This window comes from Carcharodon carcharias, chromosome 10, assembly GCF_017639515.1.
Source record: "Carcharodon carcharias isolate sCarCar2 chromosome 10, sCarCar2.pri, whole genome shotgun sequence".
NCBI lineage: Eukaryota > Metazoa > Chordata > Chondrichthyes > Lamniformes > Lamnidae > Carcharodon > Carcharodon carcharias.
In genome coordinates this window covers 160,198,631-160,224,875 of record NC_054476.1, presented here as the reverse complement: position 1 = coordinate 160,224,875, position 26,245 = coordinate 160,198,631, and the positions used below count along the sequence as shown (strand labels likewise).

The window sequence follows — 26,245 nt, the reverse complement described above, 5'->3', positions numbered from 1 at the left end:
CCCTCTGTGGCTTTATGCTGTTTCAAGACTTCAGTGATAGGAGCACTTTAAAGGAAAAACAAAATTTTTGGGAGTTTAAACTTTCTGCACAGAATGAAGGGTACTTTAAGCAAAGTACTGCCCTAAACTTCCCTTTCTCTTTAGATACTTTGATCCTCTCACCGGTACACATCAATTGTGTATATTTTCCCTTTGATCATTATTTGCCGTGAAACAAGTAAATACCACCAGATTTGACAAAAAAGCCAAAGCACTGCCAGGCTTTTGCTGTAAATGAAACAAGACATTCTGAAATTTAAAAAATATAGGAAATACTATGGCATAGAGATCGCTATTTTTAACTTGTTGGCTTGATGCTAACTTAAGGAGATTCATAAATTTCCCTGGAAAACAATCCTTTAAAGTACACCATGTGCAATATTTTGGTATAATGAGTAAAATGTTTTTGTTTGGAATATTTCTCCCCAACATTGCAATGCATTTAAAATATTGCTTCTAGAATAGTGAAAACAGATTGAAATGATATGCACTGGTATTACTGTATTATTGTAGCTCCCTATATGCTTTTACCTTGTGACAGTCTTATTCAACAAAGCTGCTTTCAAAGAGGCATTCAAATTTCTGTGTTTCAAAATTATGTATAGTGACTTTTAAAATTTAAATAGATCTGAATGACAAGTGTGAACAGCAAAGTTCAATTGGTTTGATGACTAAACATAACATCCAATGCCTTTATAAAAATTTCCACAAAACTCTATTGGTTTAGGTAGTTTATCTCGGAGTCGTTGAACCATGAAAGACTCTCACTTGATGGTTGGTCTTAAATTAGCTAATTTTAGCTAGGATGACTGAAGGGGTGTTACAGTTGGCATTTGTCCTACATTAGAGGGGAGAAAAAAATGTCACAACGTCAGCTCCTAGTAAGTAATGACCCATGACAGAATTACACACATGGATTACGATAGCCTATGACCAAATTGTCTGCAGCAACTCATTGTAAAGAGTCATAACTGCTACCTGGTTGAGGCACCCAAAGCACAGGGAAACATCTCAGCAAGAGGTCAGTATTTTCAGGAGAGCGATCAAGAAAAATGTAGTGACATTTCCTCACATATAAAAGAGCAACTCTTCCAAACCAATGTCTAGACCTATCAAATAATCCACAGTCATATTGGACATGTGCCATTTAGCGCACAGTTTTAAAACGACATAGACCAATCTTAGGAATAACTTTCATATTTATATCATTGGGACATTAGTGAGAAAATTCAGCTATTCAACAGCTACCCTGTTCAGAAGTGAGGTACAATGGCAAGAAAACTCCCCACAAGGAATGCTTTGATACTTACGTAGAAGCTCTTAAAAATGTGAAGTGCACCAGAAACTTGATCAGAGAACCTGTGATGCTTTACTTGACAAAGACTAAGCAAACGAAAAAAAGGTTCTTGGTTTACTTCTGGGTTTGTACTGGCAGATATCAGAGGAGGCAGCAGATTGAGCATTACAACTGGCCTCAGCGTACTGACATGAGAAAGAAATGTACATAATGTAATGTCCAGTTATCAAGGTGTACAATTAGCCCTAAAAGGTGCATTTAAAAGTGCTCATATCCTAACCCACTAAACTCACTCATTACTCCTGCTCTCACTGACATAACATCGGCCTGTTTGCCCCAATACCTCATTAAAAATCCTAACCCAAGTAACTTTGCCCCCAACATCTCCAACTCCCTATGGCCATACAATCCTTCACATCAAATAATGTGCATACCCATTATCTTCATCTCAGCATTGATGTCTTCACCTGCCAAGACCCACACAAATTCCCTCTAAGCCCCCTCGTCTTTGGTCCTCTACCAATAATTCTTCTATCGCTGGCTACTGTGAAGTACCTTGAAATATTTCCATGTTAAAAAAGTACTATGCAAATCAAATTGATGTCGGAACCGTGGATATGTGCAACCCTTGGGTACCTCATGCAGGGGCACAAAGACAACAGGAACCATCAGCAAACTATTCACTGTAACTAGCATAAGCTGGTCACCATACAGTAACCACAATTGCAGGCTTTCCATCAAGATGACTGGGTATTGATCAAAAGCAGAGATCTTGGTTGCTTCTACCCATCTAAAGTATAATAGCATTCAATATTCACACATGTACAGAAATCAAATTAAGACAACACAACCATGACATACTTGTCTAGCAAAATTAGTTTTACCGATTATTAATTTTATTTAAGATTCTGTAGTTAAGACATCAAAAGGATATTTAAGAAAATATCAAGCTCATGAGTACAGCTGGCACATCTGTTAGTTAATTTTAATTGGAAGCATTTGAGTTCTAAAAATAAACTTTTCAGAGCCAAGTTAAAACTATTTTTGGTGCTGGACTAATTGAGTGAAGACTGGAGAAACAATTTCAAATATAACTAAAATAACTAGTTAAGCACATGCCACTTGCTAGCCTTTCTTTGCCTTTACAATTGATTCCAAGTGTTGCCACTTCAACTTTTTCCAATTTTCTTTAGAGTATAAATCTATATATAATTGCCCTTTCAGTACACTCTTGCTATAACTCAGACAATAGTGTGCTAGAAATTAAGCCAAGACAAGCCATACCTTTAGTACTCCTTCCAGCCCTTGTAAGGGGCTGCATTCTACAAGATCACTGGTGCAAGGCCAGTACAGGATCTCCGAATGCCAAAGTTTTCTTGCCCCTGACCCTCAAGAGGGGCTGAGTGAAAACATGCTACTGAAGAGGCATATGGACCCATTACAAGGCCAGGATCATACCTAAAGATTAAGCAAATTGTTTAGACATGGATCACTTTCAAAGGAGTGCCCAACATTTCAGTGCAATTTATGCCTTTTCAGTTGGTTTCTTGGTTTCACAGCTTGTGGCTTGGGTGGTGGGAAAATGACAGGAGCTCCTGCTGATCCCATGAAATGTGACAGACTCAGAAGTATTTGGCCTTGGAGTTCTCCATTAGTGTTACAAAGTTTCTGGAGCATGCATGGAAGATATGTTGGTGCCAGAATACTTTTGATGCTTCCAGCAACTAAGATGAAATTCAAGAAATGCATCTTTGAAGCTTCTGCCCAACTGCACTCTACTTCTATGTAATCTTTCGATACACAAACATGCTCAATTCATCCAAATGTCTCAACCTGAAATTTACAAACACCCAGTAACCTGCAAACTTTTCAAATTGACTGGCCTCAGGAATATTAGGACCATTTCACTACAATGATTACCATAAGTCTGGTCAGCAGCTAAGCTTTATAAAAGTACTCCAGAACTTGCAAATTATACATTCTTTCCTTCTAATGTTAGGTGTCACACTTCACTTACCTACACATGAACTTTTGCAGCACACTTGCACCTAATGGCCTCAAGCTTCATATCCATAAAACAAATCACAGCTGAATGGCATCTTCAGTATCATTAGCTTTGTGAAATCCACTAACTTCCTCCCCTTTACTTTTGATACTTATGTCCTCTTTCTTCCATGAAAGTGTATGCAAAGAATTCATTAACAAGTCTGCCATTTTCTTGCTACCTATTGTTGGCACTCCTTTGTTGCTTTTTATTTCTGGGACAGAATATATGATTGAATTTTACATTCGGTTTGAAAGGGAGAAGAGTGGGTCGAAGACTAGTAAGTTTAAATTTAAATAAAGGCAATTTTGTGAGCAAGAAAGCTGAGCCGGCTGAAGCGAACCGGGATACCAAGCTAAGGGGACAGATCAATAGAGAAGCAGTGGCAGGCATTTAAGGGATATTTCAGAATAAGAATATACTTATTCTGAGTAAAGAAAAATTCTGAAGTGAGAATACACTACCATGGTTAACTAAAGTTAGAGAAAGCATCAAACTTAAAAGAAAAAACATACAAGTGTGCAAAGATGAGTGGCAGGTCAGATGAATTGGTCAGAATATAAAAAACAGCAGAGAATGACATAGTTTAATCAGGGGAAAGAAATTTGAGTATGAGAGAAGCTAGCTAGAAATGTAAAAGATAGCAAAAGTTTCTACAGGTATTTAAGAAGGAAAAAAGTGAAGTGAGTGTTCATCCTCTGGAGAGAGAGAATGGGGAGTTAATAGTAGATAATAAGGAAATAACAGATGAAATGAACAAATATTTTGCTTCTACCTTCATTATAGAGGATACAAAAAACATTCCAGTAATAGCTGGCATCGGGAGATGGAGGGGAGAGGGAAAATTGGTGAAATTACAATCACTAGGTAAGCAGTACTGAGCAAACTGATGGAGCTGCGGCCTGACAAGTCTCTGGGTCCTGATGGACTTCATCCTAGGGTCTTAAGAGGTGGCTAATAAGGTAATAGATGCGTTGGATATTAAATTTACCAAAATTCCCTAGATTCTGGAAAGATTCAATCAATCTGGAAAGTAGCAAACATAACCCCTCTATTCAAGAGTGGAGGGAGGTAGAAAACAGGAAACAGGAAACTATAGGCCAGTTAGCTTGACATGTGTCACGGGGAAGGTGTTAAGAGTCGATAAAGAGGTTACTGCTGGGCAAGTTCAAGGTAAATCAGGAAGAGTCAGCATTGTTTTGTGAAAGCAAAGTCATGTTTAACCAATTTATTAGAGTTCTTTGAAGGAGTAACATGTGCGGTGGATAGAGAGGAGCCTGCAGACATGCTGTACTTGGATTTCCAGAAAGCATTTGATAAATGTCAAAAGGTTACTGCAGAAAATAAAAGCTCATGGTGTAGGGGGTAACATTCTAGCATGGATAGAAGATTGGCTGGCTGGCAGAAACCAATGCATAAATCAGTCTTTGCCAGGGTGTGACGAGTAGAGTCCTGCAGAGGCCTCAACTTTTTACAATTTATATTAATGACTTAGATGAGGGGAGTGAAGGCATGGTAGCTAAATTTGCAGGTGAGAAAACTAGGTAGGAAAAGACATAAGGAGTTTGCAGACAGATATAGATAAGTTGAGTGAGTGGGCAAAAATCTGGCAGATGGAGTATAATGTGGGAAAATGTGAAGTTCACTTTGACAGGAAGAGTAAAAACAAAGTATTACTTAAACGGAGAACGAATGCAGAATTCAGATGTGCAGAGGGATCTAGATGTTCGCGTGCATGAGCCACAAAAAGTTAGTATGCAGGTATGGCATGTAATCAAGGCGGTTAATGGAATGCTATCCTTTATGATGAGAGAAATTAAACATAAAAAAGAAAGTTGTGCCTCAGTTAAACAAGGCATTGGTGAAATCGCATCTCGAATAGTGCGCAGTTTTAGTCTGCTTATTTAAGGACGGATGTAAATGCGTTGGGAGGCAGTTCAGAAGAGGTTTACTAGATTGTTACCTAGAATTAAGTGAGTGGTTTTAGGAGGATAGGCTGTACAGGCTGGGTTTGTTTCCACTGGAATTTAGAGGAGTGAGAGGTGACTTGATTGAAGTATACAAGTTCCTGAATGGTCTTGACAAGGTGGACATGGAAAAGGATATTTCCTCTTGTGAGTGAGTCCAGAACTATGGGACACTTTTAAAATTAAGGATCGCCCTTATAGGGCAGAAATGAGGAGAAATTATTTGAGGGTTGTGATTTTGGAACTCTGCCTCCGAAGGCAGAGTCACTGAATATTTTTAAGGCAGTGGAATCAAAGATTATCAGGGGTGAATGGGAATGTGGAACTCGAAACACAAACAGATCAGTCATGATCTCATGGAATGACAGAGCAGGCTCGAGGGGTCGAATGGCCTACTTCTGCTCCAATCTTATATGCTCGTAAGTTGTGTACACCAAAAACAATTTTCTGGGGTTCCATCAAAAAACATTTACTGTCCTGTAAAATCTTAGGAATCTATGAATTATTTTTCTAGTAGGGATGTGAACTTCTCTCCAGTTACAAAACCTAGCACCCATTCTTGCAAAGTCTAACCACTGACTCAGTGAGCAACATCAAGTGGAGGTGCATACTGAAGCTTTGCATTCAATGTGCATTTCAGGCAGTCAAAAAACATAATTGTATTGCTTTTATCAAGCAGAAGAATTACAAACAACCGTCAACTTTTAGAAACATCAACAGTTGGCCTCTAATTAACCTCAAGGTATTGCTGTTTGCATTACTTCGCTACAATGAATTCTTGAGCACAGACCTTGAGAGGCCAGGCTGGATCAAAAACAGCTCTACTGTAGTAGTTTAACTGCTTTTCCTTTACAGGTAAAGGTGGTCAGATAACAAAAGTTATTCTTGGCCAACTCACAGGAAAAGACAAATGGCTTAGATATGGGGATGGGGGGTAGAAAGAGGGCATTGGGGAGAAAAGGACTGAACACAATAAAGAGCACTGCAGATATACAGTAGCTTTCACATCATGCAGAGACAAGAGCCTTCAACTGTGAATTTGAAGGTCTCTAACTGGTTTAAATTAGCTGTGCAAAGTTTAGCTGTAAGCTTTACACTCCACACTAAAGTCACCTCCACACCACTGCATAAATTAGGAAAACACTGCCGTAAAATACCAGATATGGACTTCCGCTATTGCTTATGGTTTAATGCACCATGCATTGTGCAACCATATTAAGTTGAACTCAATTTTTGTTTTAATATAAAAGGAAATTACAGGCCAGTGAGCCTTACATCAGTGGTAGGGAAATTATTGGAGAAGATTCTTCGTGACATGATTTACTACCATTTGGAAGCAAATAGGCGTATTAGTGAGAGGCAGCATGGTTTTGTGAAGGGGAGGTCGTGTCTCACTAACTTGATCTAGTTTCTGGAGGAAGTGACAAAGATGATCGACGATGGAAGGGCAGTGGATGTTATATACATGGATTTCAGTAAGGCCTTTGACAAGGTCCCTCATAGCAGACTGGTACAGAAGGTAAAGTAGCACGGGATCAGAGGTGAGCTGGCAAGATGGATACAGAATTGGCTTGGTCATAGAAGACAGAGGGTAGCAATGGAAGGGTGCTTTTCTGAATGGAGAGCTGTGATTAGTGGAGTTCCGCAGGGATCAGTGCTGGAACCTTGCTGTTTGTAGTATGCATAAATGATTTGGAGGAAAACGTAACTGGGCTAATTAGTAAGTTCGCAGACAACATTAAGGTTGGAGGAGTTGCAGATAGTGAAGAAGGTTGTCAAAGGATACTATTGGGATATAGATCGGTTGGAGACTTGGGCGGAGAAATGGCAGATGGAGTTTAATCCGGACAAATGCAAGGTAATGCATTTTGGAAGATCTAATGCAGGCAGGAATTATACAGTAAGTGGCAGAACCCTTAAGTGCATCAATGGGCAGAGGGATTTGGGTGTACAGGTCTACAGGTCACTGAAAGTGGTAACGCAGGTGGATAAGGTAGTCAGGAAGGCATATGGCATGCTTGCCTTCATTGGCAGGGGTATTGAGTATAAAAGCTGGGAAGTCATGCTGCAGCTGTCTAGAACCTTGGTTAGGCCATACTTGGAATATTGTGTGCAATTCTGGTCACCACCTTACCAGAAGGATATGGAGGCAGTGCAGAGGTGATTTACCAGGATGCTGCCTGGTCTGGAGGTTATTATCTATGAGGAGAGGTTGGAGAAACTCGGATTGCTCTCACTAGAGCAACGGAGATTGAAGGGCGACTTGATAGAAGTTTACAAAATTGAGTGGCATGGACAGAGTAGATAGTCAGAAGCTTTTTCCCAGGGTGGAAGAGTCAATTACTAGGGGACATAGATTTAAGGTGAGAGGAGAAAACTATAGAGGAGATGTGTGGGACAAGTTTTTTTTAAAAACACAGGATAGTGAGTGTCTGGAATTCGCTGCCAGAGGAGATGAAGAAGTAGGTACGATAGTGGTGTTTAAGAGGCAGCTTGACAAATACATGAATAGGATGGGAATAGAGGGATACAGACACCGGAAGTGCAAAATGTTTTAGTTGACGGGCAATATGGTCGGCGCAGGCTTGGAGGGCCAAAGGGCCTGTTCCTGTGCTGTAATTTGCTTTGTTCTTTGAGTTAGGATTAAATCTGGAATTCAATTTAATTTTCTTTAAGATAGGAATCATAATTTCACATCTCAATAACAACCAAACATGTCTAATTACAAATTATGCAGTCAACTGCTCTAGAAACTCCTGCAACAAAACGTTAACTAGCGCTTGCTCTATCAAATTCAGAATACAAATAAGCATTATTTACTTCTCTATTTAATTTGATTTTCAGTGCCTGTCTGTTGATAAATTGGAAGCTGCATAATTTTGCAAGGACAGGGTTGTAACCATGTGTCATGCAATGTATTGTTCTACTAAACTGGAGTGTCCCATTAAGACCACAAGGTCTATCTCTTATAAAAATGCATACCCTGAGCTGAATTAGGAGTTGTGGGGGAAAAGTTTGCGTTTCTGAAGTCTTTTACCGCCCCAGCTCAAAAATGAAAATGACAACTTATCTTCCATAAGATAATAAATGTGGATGACAAACCTCAAGTTCCACTCCGTTACATTAGGCTGTATCCACTTCCAAAGGACACTAAGGTAGCATGTCTAATTTTTTGGGTTTAATTAGTGATTTTGCCACCGGCAGTATTTTTAACTACATGCCAAATAGGGCAGTAAGTGCTGGAAATTAAAAAGGTGTATAAGACTGCAAACTATTTCAAAATAAACCATACCTAATCAATCTTCAAAACTAAACTGCAGATTATGTGGAATGCACACAATTCCATTAAAAAATATTGTCAAAGCAGTCCATGTGGGGTGCATGAAAAAAAAAGTACTAAAAGGGCCCCAAATTACAGTGCCTGTAGGAGGCACCAGAGGCACATGGGCTTGAAACTGCCCAGGATAAACATGAGAATGCTCTTTTCAAAATTTTGACCACATGGTCATTAAGTGATCAAAATAGGTGCCTGTCAATCGAGGATAATTATTTGTGCACAAAGGCTTGCCTCCAAATTAAACATTTCTTCAGGAAATTACAACATATTCATCTTTCCGCATTTGTCTAAAACCTATTTATATTTCTTCAAGAGTTATTTCTATGCATTTGTGGGAGAAACCTTTAATATGAAATGCATGCCAAAGGTTTAACAAAATCATACGGTAAGTCATTTGAATTTTTAGTTTACTACTCTTGTCCCTTAATTGATAAGATTGATGTTGCCTGGCTTGGAGACCTCCCAGTTTGCAATTAGGGCCAAAAAGGGTGCCAACCCGTTGATTGTTCAATCTCATCACTGATATCAGCTAAACAGCACCTCACTGAAGGTGGAGCTCTGTGGCAGGTGGGAAAATACACCAAGGATTCTAATATCTCCCCACAAGGAGTTTTAACAATTATTGTACCCTACTCAGACAGGGGAGGAAGAACTTGGTACTATGCACTTTACCTGCACTTACCAAACTCCATTAATATTTTAGTGATTCAAACTCATTGCCGCAATTGGACACTTCTCTCTTCCCCTCAATAAAGACAATCACTTCATGCCCACTCAGACTTTTACTAAATATGTGGACATAACTTGCAATTATGCTGGTAAGACAGAGCAATCTGCGGTGGCACAGGTGGTTATTTTCAAATCACCCTCATCAAAATGAACTGAACTAACATTTTTATTGCAGATATGCATTTCAAAAAACTCTAAGAATCAGTATTTATCATACTTGCAAGATATAAACACTGGAAGGACACTTATCTTCTTGCAGACCATTTCTATTACATTTTTCTCTAGTTGGGGCAATTAGACATCAAATAGCAGACAAAAATAGCTGGAAAAACTCAGCAGGCTTGACAGCATCTACAGAGTGGAATACAGTTAATGTTTTGAGTCCATATGGCTCTTCATCAGAACTAAGGAAATAGAGAAATGAGGTGAAATGTAAGCTGGTAGAGGGGGGTGGGACAGGTAGAGCTGGATAGTGGGCCAGTGATAGGTGGATGCAAAGAGACTGCCAAAGATGTCATAGACAAAAGGACAAAGGGGTGTTGACAGTGGTGATATTAGCTAAGGAATGTGCTAATGGTGACATTAAGGGTAGAAAGCAGGATGAGCAAGGGACAGATGGCCCTGGTGGGGTGAGGCGGGGAAGGGATCGAAATAGGCTAAAAGGTGGAGATAAAACAATGGATGGAAATTTAAAAGTAATTGAAATAGGTGGGAAAAGAGTATATATTAAAAAATTAGAAAAAAGGGGATTGAAAAAGGGGGTGGGGATGGAGGAGAGTGTAAAGTGCCTAATTGGAAGATGAGGTGCTGTTCCTCCAGTTTGCGTTGAGCTTCACTAGAACATTGCAGCAAGCCAAGGACGGGCATGTGGGCATGAGAGCAAGGTGGTGTATTGAAATGGTAAATGACAGGGAGGTCTGGGTCATGCTTGCGGACAGACCGAAGGTGTTCCGCAAAGCGGTCACCCAGTCTGCATTTGGTCTCTCCAATGTAGACGAGACCACATTGGGAGCGGCAAATGCAGTAGACTAAATTGAGGGAAGTGCAAGTGAATTGCTGCTTCACTTGAAAGGAGTGATAAACTGTCCACCAATATCCATTACAAGCCTACTGACTCCCACAGCTACCTCGACTACAGCTCCTCACACCCTGCTTCCTGTAAGGACTCCATCCCATTCTCTCAGTTCCTTCGCCTCTGTCGCATCTGTTCTGATGATGTCACTTTCCAAAACAGTTCATCTGACATGCCTTCCTTCTTCCTTAACCGAGGTTTTCCACCTACTGTGGTTGACAGGGCCCTCAACTGTGTCTGGCTTATCTCCCACGCATCTGCCCTAACACCTTCCTCTTCCTCCCAGAACCATGATAGGGTCCCCCTTGTCCTCACTTATCACCCCACCATCCTATGCATTCAAAGGATCATCCTCCACCTCCAACACAATGCCACCACCAAACACATCTTCCCTTCACCCCGACATTCCTTAGGGACCGTTCCCTCCGGGACACCCTGGTCCACTCCTCCATCATCCCCCACACCTCAAACCCCTCCCACTGCACCTTCCCATGCACCGTCCAAGGGCCCAAACACTCCTTTCAAGTGAAGCAGCACTTAACTTGCACTTCCTTCAATTTAGTCTGCTGCATTTGCTGCTCCCAATGCGGTCTCCTCTACATTGGAGACACCAAACGCAGACTGGGTGACCGCTTTGTGGAACTCCTTCGGTCCGTCCGCAAGCATGACCCAGACCTCCCTGTCGCTTGACATTTCAACACACCACCCTGCTCTCATGCCCACATGTCCATCCTTGGCCTGCTGCAATGTTCCAGTGAAGCTCAACACAAGCTGGAGGAATAGCACATCATCGTCCGATTAGGTACTTTACAGCCTTCTGGACTTAACATTGAGTTCAACAACTTCAGATCATGAAGTCTTTCCTCCATCCCCACCCCCTTTTCTCTAAAATTTTAAAAAATTTTATATATATATTTCTTTTTCCACCTATTTCTATTATTTTAAAAATTATTTCCATCCATTGTTTTATCTCCACCTTTTAGCCTATTTCGATCCCTTCCCCCTACCCCCATTCGGGCCATCTGTCACTTGCTCGCCCTGCCTTCTACCCCTAAAGTCACCATTAACATATTCCTTTGCCCTTAGCTAATATCACTACCGTCAACACCCCTTTGTCCTTTTGTCTATGACATCTTTGGCAATTTCTTCTTAGCCTCCACCTATCACTGGCCCTCTTTCCAGCTCTACTTTCCCACCCCCCTCAAACAGCTTATATTTCACCTCATTTCTATTTTTCCTTAGTTCTGATGAAGAGTCATACAGACTCAAAACTTTAACTGTATTTCACTCCGCGGATGCTGTCAGACCTGAGTTTTCCCAGTTATTTTTGTTTTTGTTTGATTTCCCACATCCACAGTATTTTGCTTTTATCAAATAGTGTAGAGTTAGAGCACTAATGACCAGGAGCCAGTTGAACAGATTTTCTCCCTTCCCTTGCATCTCCCCATGCCCCATCAACCGTCCATCTGACTATCATAAGCACCCTGTCGGGATACATGGTTCAAAAGTGACTTGATTCTGTTAGTTGAGTTGAACTTGGAATTAACACATCGTATCAGCTGTAAGTATAAATTTTATTTCTGACTGTCCTCTTGCAATCATTTTGACTGTTGCCTTCAGGGTTATTCCCCACTTTCACATTCTAATATTTGAAACCAATGCATTTCATGATAACTATAACAACTGATTTGAAGAGCTTGACTTTAATTAGCTAACATAACCAGCGCAAGCTACATAAATTTGATACTGCTCAACAGCAGGGGTAGATATAGATTTGATCAGTAGACATTTGTCAATTGCAACTGGGATGGACTTACCATCCCAGTATTAGCAGTACTAGGAAGATCACAGCAGGCTACTCAATCAATTTAAAGATTTGGCAATTAAAGTTCCTAACTGAGGTCTGATCAATAGGAATTCTGACATCTATATACATATAAAATATAGAAAAAGTTATTACTTCACTCACACACAGCCTCCCCTTAACAAAGCTTCCTGGTCCAGCTATACTTTCCATCACTTGCCCCACTCAAACCATTGCAACCGTGGTAAGGCTCTCATCTCTAAATCACACCTTGGTCACTCCCCTTTCTCTTCTGCCAAATTCCTCTTTCAGCATCTCACCTTGTTCCACAATTTACACAGTTGTTCTTTCAGCCACCCAAATATCAGTCCAAACTTCTCATAACTCCTCTGCTTTCTTCACTCTGTACTGAATGACTTATCAGCTATTTCAACCTCCATCTCAACTCATCTGCTTTCCTCTCAAGTTTAATAGCCCCCCTTCCCTCCCTTCATATAAACTTTCTTACATGCATACACAGACAACTCATCAATCTTGTCATCACATGTGCCTTCACTATTCCTATCATTACAATCACTGATAAGGCAATCTCTGGTCATTTCCTTGTATTGCTCTCTAACCACATTACCCTCCCACTTTTTCTGTGTTCGATCCTAGGAAAAAACTTTCCCTCAAGTGCTTAGCTCTGTGCTCTCAAATTCCCAACTATCTAGCCTTTGGCCTTTAATGCATCATGCCATCTCAGCAGCAGCTTTCCATCACCTTTAATACCCTTGTCTCCACAAAAACTATTACTCTTTCCGATCCTAATCATTCCCTTGCTATATACTCATCTCCCCTCTCATTACCAAACAACTCACTTAGTCACCTGGTTAAACAACTTAAGAGCATTACTGGGGGCTACTAAAAAAGAGTTACACCTCTTCCACCCCTCGAGTCTTCACCTATTTCTAAACAGTCTGACTGATTGTCCAACATTCAGTATTGGATGAGCAGAAATTTCCTCCAATTAAATACTAGGATGATAGAAGTCATGTCTTCAGTCCTTGACAACGACCACATCTTGTTCGCAACCGTGGTGTTAGTTTCCCTGAGATAAAACTTCCCACCATACATCCCCACCAAGACTACCTATTTCTTCCATATCACCCAACTTCATCCTTGCCCCAGTTTTATCTGCTGCTGAAACCCTCATGCATGGCTTTGATAGCCTTTAAACTCATTTATTCCAATGGGCTCCTGTCCGGCCTCCCACTTTCTGCAGACCTGAAGTCATTCAAAACTCTGCTGCCTGAGTCCAAACATGTATTGACATTGGCTTCTGGTCAAAATGTCTCAAATTAAAAATTCTCACCCTCGTTTTCAAATCCCTCCATGGCTTTGGCACTTCATATCTCAATTTCCTTCAACCCCTCCAGATCACTGCACTCTGGCCTCAAGTGTTTCCGAAATTAATCATTTCACCACTGACAGCTGTGCATCAGCAGCCTAGGTCCCAACCTCTGGCATTCCCTCCCCATAGCTCAGCGCTTCTCTTTCCTCCTCTAAGACACATGTTAAAACCTATCTCTAACCAAAATTTTGTTCTAATACCTCTTGTGACTCAGTGTCAAATATTGTTTCTAACACCCTTGTAAAACACCTTGGGATATTTTATTACATTAGGGGTTCAAATCAATGCAAGTTTTTGTTTATTCATTGAAACTGAGTCTCAAGCACAAACTTGTCATCAAACCATGTATTTCAATGCCTTGTTGGCAAATACACCTCTTGACATGGTACTAAAGTATAGCTCAAGCTGGATTCAGATTCATCCCCTGGACTGCATTGACTTTATTTCAGCTAGGTGGGCAGCATATTTGGTCTCAATATCCTCAAGTAAAGCACAGGGGGTGTTGGGTTTGGGGGGGGGGGGGGGGGGGGGGGCCTTAAAGAAAGGACTAAATAAAAACCTCACTCAAGATTCCTGCTTTTGAGTGTTATTAAATTACCCTGCTGGAAACAAGCACAAGCAGTGTGAAGAACAGGATCAGGCTCAAATGTGAAGACCACACATTGACAAAACCTGGTTTGCACTTTAGACCAATAGAAGAATTACCACTAACAAAAACTGCTAGTGTGTTGCCAGAAACAAAATAGGTGGCTGGTAGCATACAACTTCCAGTGGAAAGATTTATGCAACTCTCTTGATCAGGCAAGATTTATATTCAGTTACTAAAGCCTTTCATCTAATCCAGCTACAAATTTCCCAGATATTTCCTCCAGACTCAAGCTGTAGAATTCAATTTTGGGAAAAAACACAAGGTCATTTCACTTCAAGAAACCCATTTCTTAAACAGGTTTCATTCTGCTTTGTCTTAACGTAGGCTTTGTTCTACACCACATCTTTGCAGTACTACATGTGTAAATGCTCCAATTTCAAATTGTAAATGAAGGTCTACCCAAATTTTGAAGCAAATCAAAGCTCAAGAGCAGGCCTGAAGAAAAGCATATGTGTCTAATCCTTGTACATAATGTACGTTAGCTTTAGCAATGTTAAAAAATAATTCAGAAAGCGCCAAATCAATTCAAAGCAAACAGAATTTAATGGTGGAAGAGGGTAGGATAGTATAGCAGTTATGTTACTGGACTATTAATCCAGAAACATGGGCTCAAATCACAGTATGGCAATTGGGGGATTTATATTCAGGTAATTAAATAAATCTGGAATAAAAAGCTAGCTTCATAATCTCGTTTTATTAGAAATAATGACTGTCAAAAAACAAACCACATCTGGTTCAATAGTGTCCTTCAGGGAAGGAAATCTATCATCCTTACCCAGTCTGGGTAAAGTGACTCCAGGTGACTCACAAATGGCCTCTGAAATGGCCTAGTAGGTCACACAGTTGTATTCATGAAGGCAACCACTACCTTTACAAAGGCATAAATGCTGCCCATGGCAAAAATCCTTGTGCATACCATATATTGTTAAAAATAATTTAGATAAAACATAACTAAAAACAAACCACAATTTCAATGGTGGAAAATGTGTCTTCCCACCCTATTAACTATCAGGGTCATGACTTGATATGCAATTGGACTAAAGTCAAACCCAATCTCATTGCAAACTTTTAGTCATGTGTCAAAAATTGGAACTCACTGAATAAAGCTATTCACTGGACACTAAAAAACGGTGCTTGAAGCCTATTAAGATTAGCAAAAATCCCTGTTCTCAATGCTATGAGATCCTCAGAAAAGGAGCTGCATTACAACACCCAATTTTCATTTCTGTGCAAGCTCTGTTGACATATTACCTTTAGTGTGATACATAACAGCGGATTTCAAGTCAAATGACCCAAAGCTGTCTTTTCTGTCAAAGCCTCTGTGGTACCTTGGGTGATCTTTGGCTGATGGCACCAAAGCATTGGTAGAAGAGGCGTGTTGTGGTGTCTCACTCCCAAAGTCCTTTGGGACAAAAACTATTGCACTTTGGCTTGTAGCAGCCATCTTTTGCAGTTCACTAACATGTGGCTCCGTAGGCAAGGCCATGCCCTCAGCAGAAACACTAACAGCCACTGTGGCAGTCTTCACAACACTGCTGAGAACCTGAGGGCTAGTCCGTTTGTCTAGTTCATAAGCCTTTGGAAACACAGGAATTTCAGATCCTGATGACAGCAGTTCAGCACCCTGTGAGACCAAAGTGGCAGCACATTCAGCTTGAAATGTCACCTCCAGAGGTGGGTTGTCCACAGATCTTGCAGTGGCTAGCTCAGGGCCAGCACTTGGCTCATTTATAAAAGATAATCCCCATTGGTTCTGGAAAATATCCCCCAGGTTTTGCTGAGTTGTCTGTGATGGCAGCTCCACCTGCGTCGTGCTAGGAAGCACAGATTGCATATTTGAAGGGTAGAAAAAGAGACCCTGCTTCCTTTGTTCCGTGGCCACTGGGTCTGTGCCATCAGGGGACACTGAGGTCTCACTCCCAGATGAGGCAGGCACTACAGTATTAGCAGCAGCAACTGTCTGGACTCCTGAAACACCAATATGCCCATCAGTCACTCCTGAAGCCAAACCATTGGAAAAGCTAGATGAGGTGACAGCTTTCACAGCAGACATGGGAACCTGTGACAAACGACCTGAAGCTTGTGCCTGAGTGTCCACAGCCAGTGACTGATTTGAGGGTGATTTGTTGAGGTTCTCTTTAACTTTACTTGCATAACTAATCTTGGGAACAATTTTTGCACTACTGTTGTCCACTGGGAAGACTGGAGGCGGTTTAAAGAGTGTCCAAGAGTCTTCCTTTGAAGTTACAGATGCTGCCTTTGATTTAGGTCGGTCTTCGTATTTTTTACCACCACTAGGTTTCCCATCAGAGTTTTTCCGCTGGGTTTCACCAGCTCCCATTTTCCCACGAGCTCCAGCTGGACTAACTGCTGTAAGTTCATACCTACCACTAGGCTTAGAATTTTCCAGACGATTTGCCTTCTGCTCAGGTACCTCAAGTTTGGCATTTTCAAGATCCAACTTTGGGGCGAGTGGATTCCCCTCGTGCTGCATGATTTTATCTTGAAACAAATTTAAGTTCTCAACACCTTTGTCGCTATTCCTCCTGCCTTTACGTTTCTTCGGTGTGGTGTAACCACTCTCAGATCCACTACCATCATTGTCAGCTGAATTCTTGACAGAAAATCCATTTGTAATATACCCAGAGCTGCTAGTTATAACACCATTGAGAAATGATAATGCTTCCTTTTTCTCAATTGATCTGCTATCCCTAGATTTATTCTCAAAGACTTTGTCATTCTTTTTGTCCATACTGTTCTTTTGATTATAATTCTTTGTTTTACTACCCACTCTGTTATATGCGATAGTTTTTGTTGTGTGCCTGGGGTTGAAATTAGTGTCTAAAAATTGCTTCCTGCCATTAGTTGCGCTGGAAGAAATCAAATTTACTTCTTCGGTATCCTGGCTTGCTACAAATTCAGACTCGCCTTCCGATCCAGCATCACCATTTAATTCTTCAAAACCTAAAAAAGAGACAAAAGGTTAAATCTTAATTACATTTCTAAATTAAAGTAGCTTAGTTGTTGGGACTGCAAGATTCTCTAGTATTTCAAGCGTACTATGCAATTAATTGTATTCAAATGTAGGGGCACACAAGTTAACCTCTGACACAGCATTTCTACACGATACCCAAGAGTACTGAGATCCACATGGTACAGGAGCAGAGGAAAATCCTAAAACTACAAACGGGACAAAAAAAAGCACACAATTCTATTTATGATAAACTTCAACGGGTTATTTATTAATAGAATTCTAACTCACTCATTATAAGCAAACAGAAAATGTGAAAATTCTCATCAACTAAACCAGCCCTTCTTCTGTACTATAAGATTCAGCTTGAGAACTAACTGCTGGAATTTATGTTAAGTACATCATGTGATGAGAAATCAAACACCAATTACAGCATGAGGAGAATCAAAATTGAAGATACTCTACGGGTCTTGTTAAACTCCCAAAATCTATAGTATGGAAGTAACAATAATAAGAAACAGTCATAAAGCATAGCTAAATAATTGACTTTAGACCAAGCCACTGGTGAACATACTCTACCACAATGTCACTCAAAATAGGAGGAAGATCAATAACCTAACACCATCCTCAAAAACTGTTATATAAACTCGCTATACAAGTTGAGAAATATACATCTATAAAAGAGCGTGGAGAAGAGCAGGGGAAGAGAAACAGGGAGGAAAATGTAAGAATGGTATGAACTTGATTTATTCAGTTAAGTGGAATCATTAGAAGATAACAGAATTGGTGGAGGATTGGAACAGTAGCAGCTAGTAACGTGCTTGCTTCTCACAGGTTTTAGTGTTTAAATGGAAACTGTCCCTCCCTACTCTAGTCCAAACAAGCCTCCTGAGTTAAATTGAGAATAAAAGTTCCCACTTAAATGTCATAGTATTTAGAGGAATGACACACCAGCTGACAGAACATGCAGTACTCTACTTCTCCAAAAGGACAAAGACAGGATTGTCTGACATGCACATCACATCTTCCCTATCTTGCTCTACCACAGGAGTATCTCTCAAGATGTCAGAGGTATTTAAAATCAAATATTGCCCTGCCTTTAGTATAGGTTCCTACTGCTGATAGGAAGCCTAGCAAAACAGGCATGGCGAAAGAGAGCTCAAATTAGTAGGAGCAAGATCTAAGTTGTAAAGGAGATTTACTATTTGAATATAAGGGTATTGGAGAAACAGACTAAAAGTTGATGGAAGCACACGGATTAAAAAATTGCTTTATATTTTTGGTTCTTCATTAACTCCAACATGGTTAGCTTGGCTCAGGGATGGCAACGTTGCCCTTAAAGATTGCAGGTTCGAGCTGTACTAAGCACAACCTAAGCTGATTCTTCAGTGTAGTACTAACTTGTCGTTGATCTTCTTTGTAACACCTTGTGCACACAACAGAAACTAAACTTTAGAACTAATTAATTAGCAATGAAGCATTTTGGAGCATTTGAAGATGCAAATGCATAATACATAGAGATCTTTTCCTTTATTTTTTCATTAGCGTACAGTCCACAATTTAGCAGCCTTGTTTAGGCAGTCACAGAACTGGTGCATAGGAAAAAAATCAGTGGGGCAGCGAAGGATGCGCTGCTCACTGTGGGCCTAGAGGAGCATGCCTTTTTATTCAAAGTACTTCAGCTTCAGGCTCAGTTTAAAAAAAAAGATAAAAAAAAGAAGCCCGCCATTGTACAAAGTTTAGCACACATTGGTAAACTCTGATAGATCACTATTCAGTCATTAATATTTCCCCACTGGACATTAGCAGATCCTCATTTCACACAACAACTTATGACTGTGATGGATTTCTGAGTGAGTGCTAGAGACTCTCCAGGGACTGGAGTACATAATGAAGAATGCAAACTGAAAGACTGAGAAACTAACAGCAAAGGTTTGGCCAGAATATGTAATTTTCATTAATTTGTCCCTACTTAAAATTTGCTGCGCTCAAGTTAAGAGCATGTGAAATAGGGGATACATATTTTGCCTTCCTGCCAAGCAGTTGATCAGGTACAGCGTGAACCAGTTGCTGAATAAAGCTTTCTCTCTGCCACATTAATGTGACTTCAAGGGGAAGGAAAGTCTGGCATTTTAATGTGCTTTTAATTTAAGGTACTAATAATTTAAAGAGCTCTGTTTTATGTACATATATTTAAACGTTAAGCTTTCTTTGGTGTAAGACAAACATTCAACTTTTGCCTCCACGGAGAGCTGCCGAATGAGTTCTCCTTCTCCCTGGACTGGCTCATGTGATGATCTGGAGCAGGTGACTCCATGAAAGTGCTTGGATTGCTTTGGGTACAAATATAAAATTTAAGAGCAGAAACTTAAAAAGACTGACCAAAATCTCTAGATATTAAGAGTTGCTTAAGTTTCTTGAAGTTAGCAGCTGATGCAGGACTGCACAACTCCATACCTGAAGATTCTATGGTGCTATTTTCTTAAATAAGGGAGTAAAAGCATGCAATACAGAAGTCTGCAAATAAAACAAACAGGCAACTATATTAAATTTCTATAATGTCTCATTAAATGGCCCATGTAATTACAGCAACAGTTTACCCATGACCTCTGTTCTGAACAGCACAACAGAGTCTGCAGGAGGACATTACTACTGTTATAATAAGAACAAGTATTTTCAAAGTTTGACTTCTTTTAAAAAAGATTTCACAATAGAAGTTAACACCTCAGAATCAAGACATTTTAAGTTAGCCATATTGGTTAAGGGGCATAACTAACAGTTAAAAGTTCAATAATCTTTTTTGGTAGACTTAATATATCGAGGTCAAAGCCTCTTTTCTAATCCCAAATTAGTCTATCACACTGCTCCACCATATGACCACCATAAGGTGGGAGAATGGGGTTGAGAAACTAATCAGCCATGACTGAATGGCGGAGCAGACGCGATAGGCCAAATGGTCTAATTTCTGCTCCTATGTCTTATGGACTTTGAGCACAAGGAAATTAACGGATCACGAAACTTTTCAGAAGCAATAGACAGAATTGCCAATGCAAAAACACAAATGGACAGTATTTTGCTAACCTACAATGAAGTTTTACTTTTCTTTTTACAAAGACTTGCTGGTATGAATATCCAAATTGAGGCACAATGGGCAAGTATGCTAAAAGATATAACTCAATTTTCTTTTGAATATTGTCAAAAATCTTCCCAAGATGAAAATGTAACTTTGAGGCAATTTATTCATCTAAACTTTCATCCATAAACAGGTTAGACCTGTAATATATCAATTTATGTTCCACAAGTGAACCATGAGAGCCTCAGAAAGATAAGATTTAAAGTAACCTTTTCAAAGATCATTTACAAAAAGGAATTCAGCAGTAGAAAATTAAACAATATTGTATTTGAAGAAAATGCTGTACCCTAGCTTTATAATTTTATTACAGTAAAGCTATTACTGAAATAAAAGTGTGACTTCCAGCCAACTATAGAGGAGTAAATCGAGCAAACTTCAAACCAACGCTAGAAACTTCCTTGGACCTGTTCACTGTCTTCAATGAAATTAAGAGTTACATCTAACAGAACAGATCATGAATCATCAGCCTGCCTTCTGTCTTAAATATCTAATTTACTAAACCTTTGATATAGAAATACAGAAGTTCAAAAAGTGAAGTACAAATAAACAAGGGGCAGTTTAGTTTGAAGCAAAAGGAACTAAAGCTTAATTGGATTAAAAGGAGAATCTAACAGCATTGTCTTTCTCATAATTTCTCCATATTATGCTTGAAGTTTTGGTTCCACATAAATCTTGCTTTAAAGGCTGTGCCACACAATGTCCAGATACCTGTCTTAATTAAGAACTTGTATTTATATAGCATCTTTAACAATTGTTTTGACACCTAGCCACATAAGGTGGTTCTAGAACAGATGGCCAATAGGTTGGTCAAAAAGATAGGATTTATGAAGTGTCTTAAAGTAGGGGGAGAGAAAAAGAGAGGCAGAGATACATAGGGATGGAGTTCCAGAGCTTAGGGCCTTGGCAGTTGAAGGTCTGGCCACCAAGGATGGAGCGATTACAAGCAGGATGCTCAAGAGACCAGACATCTGAGGGTTTGGTGACTGGAGGACATTACAGAGACAGGGAGGGGTGAGGCCAAAAAGGGATTTGAAAACAAGGATGCAAATTATAAAACTGCAGCTTAATCAGCAGCCAGTGTGGGTCAGCGAGCAGGATGAGATGATGGGTGAACAGGACTTGGTATGAATTAGGACATAGGCAAAATTTTGGACCATCTCAAGTTCAAAGGGTAGAAGCATGAGAGGCCAACCAGAAGTGCCTTGAAATAAGTTGAGGGGCGGCAAAGGCATGGATGAGGGTTTCAGCTGATGAGCTAAGGCACAAAGTCCCTTGCTTTCAGGCACCTTGAATACAAATTCTAAAACTTGAACGAAATCATGAAGAGCCTGCCTTTGCAAGCACCAGCAGATAGGCCAAAAGAAAACCATATACCATATTGGACATGCCAAGGAGGATCAGACTGGACTGTTTATACAAGTTAGAGATCTACAACTTTCATTAGATGACCCATAAAGGGAGTCATAAAAAAAAGACCCAATACAGAGAAACCCAAGCAGAGTAAATAATGTTTTGATTTGCTGGCAGTCGATTGGGAACCTGAAACAGGATTAATGGCTCTTATAAACCAAGAAAATCATTTGTTATTAAAATAACTTTTGTACTTTTAAGTAATTTCCAGTACCCGCCTAGCTACAAATCCTATAACTGAATTTCTACATTAATGACCGTGCTGGCCATAAGCAAGGTACCATGAAACAGCATCAGCAATAGTCTGTTTTTCATTCCAACTTCCATTACTGTCAAAGGTAAAGTGAGTAGCAATGTTTTAGGCAAAAATATTATAGCAGAATAAAATCTATTTTAAATAAACTTAAAGGGCATTTATTTACATTTTTACATGTCTAGAACAATTTAAAATTATGGATATCAAATTTAGATCAATGGAATAAAGTCAGCATTGTCAAATTTGAGAGATTCTATACAGAGAAAAACTGGCAGTGGCAAGCTCCACTTAGAGGGAAGCTCACTTCTACAAGCTGATTATTACAACAATGGTGAACAGATACCGAACTGGAACATGACAGGGTCTGGTCCAAGCTGTCTCACCAAGCAATGGTTAATGCTAACATGGTGACTCTTCACATTTAACACCAACCCCCTAGATCCCACACAACCACTGCTGGAATTAAGATTAAAAGTCATTAAATATTACTGTGCGCACTGGTTACCTCGAATGCAAGTGTAAAGCTCAAAACAGTTAATTCAAATTTACTAGCATTCAGGCGTTTAGCTTTTGTAATGGCATGGTACAGATTTAGAAATGACCTAATATTATTGGGCACTCACCATTTCAGATATTTTTGAAAGTATGCCTATAAATCATATTACACACAAACTTAAATCCAGTGTGGTTATAAGTATGAACTGCATAGTTCAATCTTACACGTTTAACAATGACAATGTGTGACTGGGCTAAATACTATTGGATTTAAAAATCAGAGAAGATAAAAATCGCATTAACGATATGAAATCAATTTTTGTAAGTTATCCGATAACTAAAACAATGGAAGTCAAACAAGTCATATCAGGTTATTTCGTGAGTACTATGCATTTTGCCAGCCTTCTGCGTCTCTCCTTTCCCTTAAGTAGGGTTTGGTAAGGCCTTAAAAATGCGGTTTGGTTCCACAAACATTCCTGAAATATACTTTAAGACATACTAAAATAATTTATCCTAAAGGTTTAAAGAAATATTTGCGAGAATTCAAGAGTTTCAAAAGAAGTGTTGAGAGTTCGGGAATGTAACCCTGTCCTCATTTAGGCTTTCCCACGTTGCAAAGCTGAGTCTGTGCCGCACACTGCACCTGCCAAATAGTGACCACCCCCTCCCCCCCAAACCCCCAGCCCCACCAAAAAAAAACTCAAGCAAAAACCTTTGCAAAATCGTCAATATATATTTCGCTTCAATCTTGGGGGAGGGGGGCGGGAAGAGAGAGAACTATTCAAGGGATGTCGGTTCATGTTATGAACCCATTTCGAATGTAAGGGGGGGGGGGGGGCGAAGAAGGGAATAAAGCACCGAGATGATACTGGAAAACGCTTTGGCGGGGGGGGGGGGGGGGGGGAAAGAGTGACAACATTCAAGGGTTGGGTACCTTTAAAAGACCAAAAAAAATGGGACGGCGGTATAAAAGTAAAAAAAAACAAAAAAAAACATCGGGAGTGGAGAGTGGAAAAGGGGAGGGGGAGGGGGGGGGGGGAAGGGGAAAGAGAGAGCTGCTGCAATACTTCCTCCTCCTCCTTAACGTCCAGAATGATTTAGTCTCTGAAGAAAAGGTGGAGTAACCTTAAAAGACAAAAATAGCAATATACTCTCTTTTGTAATATTGTTTGGGGGCGGTGGGGGGGGAAGAGAGAGAGAGGGGCGGGTGTTATTTAAAATAAAATTACCATCCAGTGTGTGTGTGTGCGTGTGTATGACTGTGACTGTGTGTCTGTGTGTGTGGCTCCTCCAACATGGCGGACAGGAAATGGCAGCTGAAGAACATTCCAGTAAGCCGGCATCATCCCAGCCGGGGCCGGGAGGGCCAGGGCCTACCTCTCCACGCCGGCAAAAAAAAAACACACACACACACAAACACACACCACAAGAGCACCGCGCCAGACAAGGGGATTTGGGAGGAGGGCGGGGGGGGAAGCTCAGCCGCCCAGGAGAGGATGTCAGGCTGCAAAGGGGAAAGGAGGGGAGGGAGGAAAGGAAAGGGGGGGGGGGAGGGGATAAAATCCCCACACGGCAAAACTCCGGCCTTCGGGCCTCGAGTTACTGAAGCAACCAAGGTCACCAAGAATCGCGGCGGCTGCAAACCGCCTCCCCGCCCCCCCCTTCCCCTCATCATCATCATCATCATCATCATCATCCCGACATCTTACTTCACCTCCCCCCCCCACCCCCCCCCCCCCCCTTCTTCCTCCTCCTCCCCTCCCCCGCGCCTCCACGTTATAAAAGACTATATATATATATATTATATATACATGCACGGTCTCACCTTTCTTCTTCTTTTTCTTCGTTTTCTGACTGTCTGAGACATCGCTTACTTTGGTGATTAAGTCGCCGCCGGTTTGCTGCTGCTGGGCGTCTCCATTGGTGAGAGGAGCGGGAGCTGAAGGCGGCTCGCGGCTGCACTTATCGTCCATTGAACGCGGGGAGAGAGAGAGAGCGAGACAGAGGCTGACACTGCGCCTGCGTCATGCGTTTTACTCAACAGGCTGCAGCTGATTCAACACTTCGAGCCGACTCCCTCCTCCCCGCTCCACTAGCGCTCCACTTGAAGCTGCAGATTCGACACACACACCCACCCACCAATGCCCTGTCATAATTCCAACAGAGGAACAAATACATCCATTTAGCTATTATGTATGTATTTTTTTAACGTTTTGTATTTATGTATATTCATATATATATATTTATGCTTTTATATCCTTTTATGCCCTTTATATATCCGTGAACATACCTGTGGATTAGGAGCTGGAGTAGGCCATTCGGCCCCTTGAACCTGTTCCACCATTCAATAAGGTCAACGTATGAGATGGCCTCAGCTTCACATTCTGCCCCAATAACCTTTGTCTCCCTTGTTAGCCAAGAATCTACAAAACAAAAACAGAATTACCTGGAAAAACTCAGCAGGTCTGGCAGCATCGGCAGAGAAGAACAAAGTTGACGTTTCGAGTCCTCATGACCCTTCAACAGAACTGAGTCAAAATAGGAGAGGGGTGGAATATAAACTGGTTTAAGGTGGGGGGGGGGCAGTGAGGGAGACAAGTGGGGGGGGTGGTGGTTGTAGGGACAAGCAAGCAATGATAGGAGCAGATAATCAAAAGATGTCACAGACAAAAGAACAAAGAGGTGTTGAAGGTGGTATTATCTAAAAGAATGTGCTAATTAAGAATGGATTGCAGGACATGCAAGGTACAGCTCTAGTGGGGGTGGGGTAAAATAAGACTAACAGGGCATAAAAGGTATAGATTTAAAAATAATGGAAATAGGTGGTAAAAGAAAAATATATAAATTATTGGAAAAAACAAAAGGGAGGGAGAATAAACGGAAAGGGGGTGGGGATGGAGGAGGGTGTTCAAGATCTAAAGTTGTTGAATTCAATATTCAGTCCGGAAGGCTGTCGGAAGATGAGGTGCTGTTCCTCCAGTTTGCGTTGAGCTTCACTGGAACAATGCAGCAAGCCATGGACAAACATGTGGGCAAGAGAGCAGGGTGGAGTGTTAAAATGGCAAGGGACGGGGAGGTTTGAGTCATTCTTGCGGACAGACCACAGGTGTTCTGCAAAGCGGTCGCCCAGTTTGCGTTTGGTCTCTCCAATGTAGAGGAAATCGCATTGGGAGCAACGAATGCAGTAGACTAAGTTGGGGGAAATACAAGTGAAATGCTGCTTCACTTGAAAGGAGTGTTTGGGCCCTTGGATGGTGAGGAGAGAGGAAGTGAAGGGGCAGGTGTTGCATCTTTTGCATATACATGGGGAGGTGCCGTAGGGGGGGGTTGAGGAGTAGGGGATGATGGAGGAGTGGACCAGGGTGTCCTGGAGGGAACGATCCCTACCGAATGCCGCCTGGGGGGTGGGGGGGTGAAGGGAAGATGTGGTTGGTGGTGGCATCATGCTGGAGTTGGCGGAAATGGCGGAGGATGATCCTTTGAATGCAGAAGCTGGTGGGGTGATAAGTGAGGACAAGGGGGACCCTATCATGTTTCTGGGAGGGAGGAAAAGGCATGAGGGCTGATGTGTGGGAGATGGGCCGGACACGGTTGAGGGCCCTGTCAACGACCGTGGGTGGAAAACCTCGGTTAAGGAAGAAGGAGGACA

General features: G+C 41.0%; 1 protein-coding gene across 1 annotated transcript in view; it reads right to left on the bottom strand.

The window, feature by feature from the left end:
* Nucleotides 1–24,602, bottom strand: part of nufip2 (nuclear FMR1 interacting protein 2) — a 41,880-nt gene extending 17,278 nt beyond the window's left edge. The window contains exons 1-2 of the mRNA XM_041197002.1: nt 24,422–24,602; nt 15,583–17,295 (exon numbers count right to left, since the gene is read on the bottom strand). Of these exons, the coding sequence (XP_041052936.1) occupies nt 15,583–17,295; nt 24,422–24,569 (1,861 nt within the window). The 5' untranslated portion in view covers nt 24,570–24,602. The remainder of the gene's footprint in view (nt 1–15,582; nt 17,296–24,421) is intronic.
* Nucleotides 24,603–26,245: the final 1,643 nt, after the last annotated feature.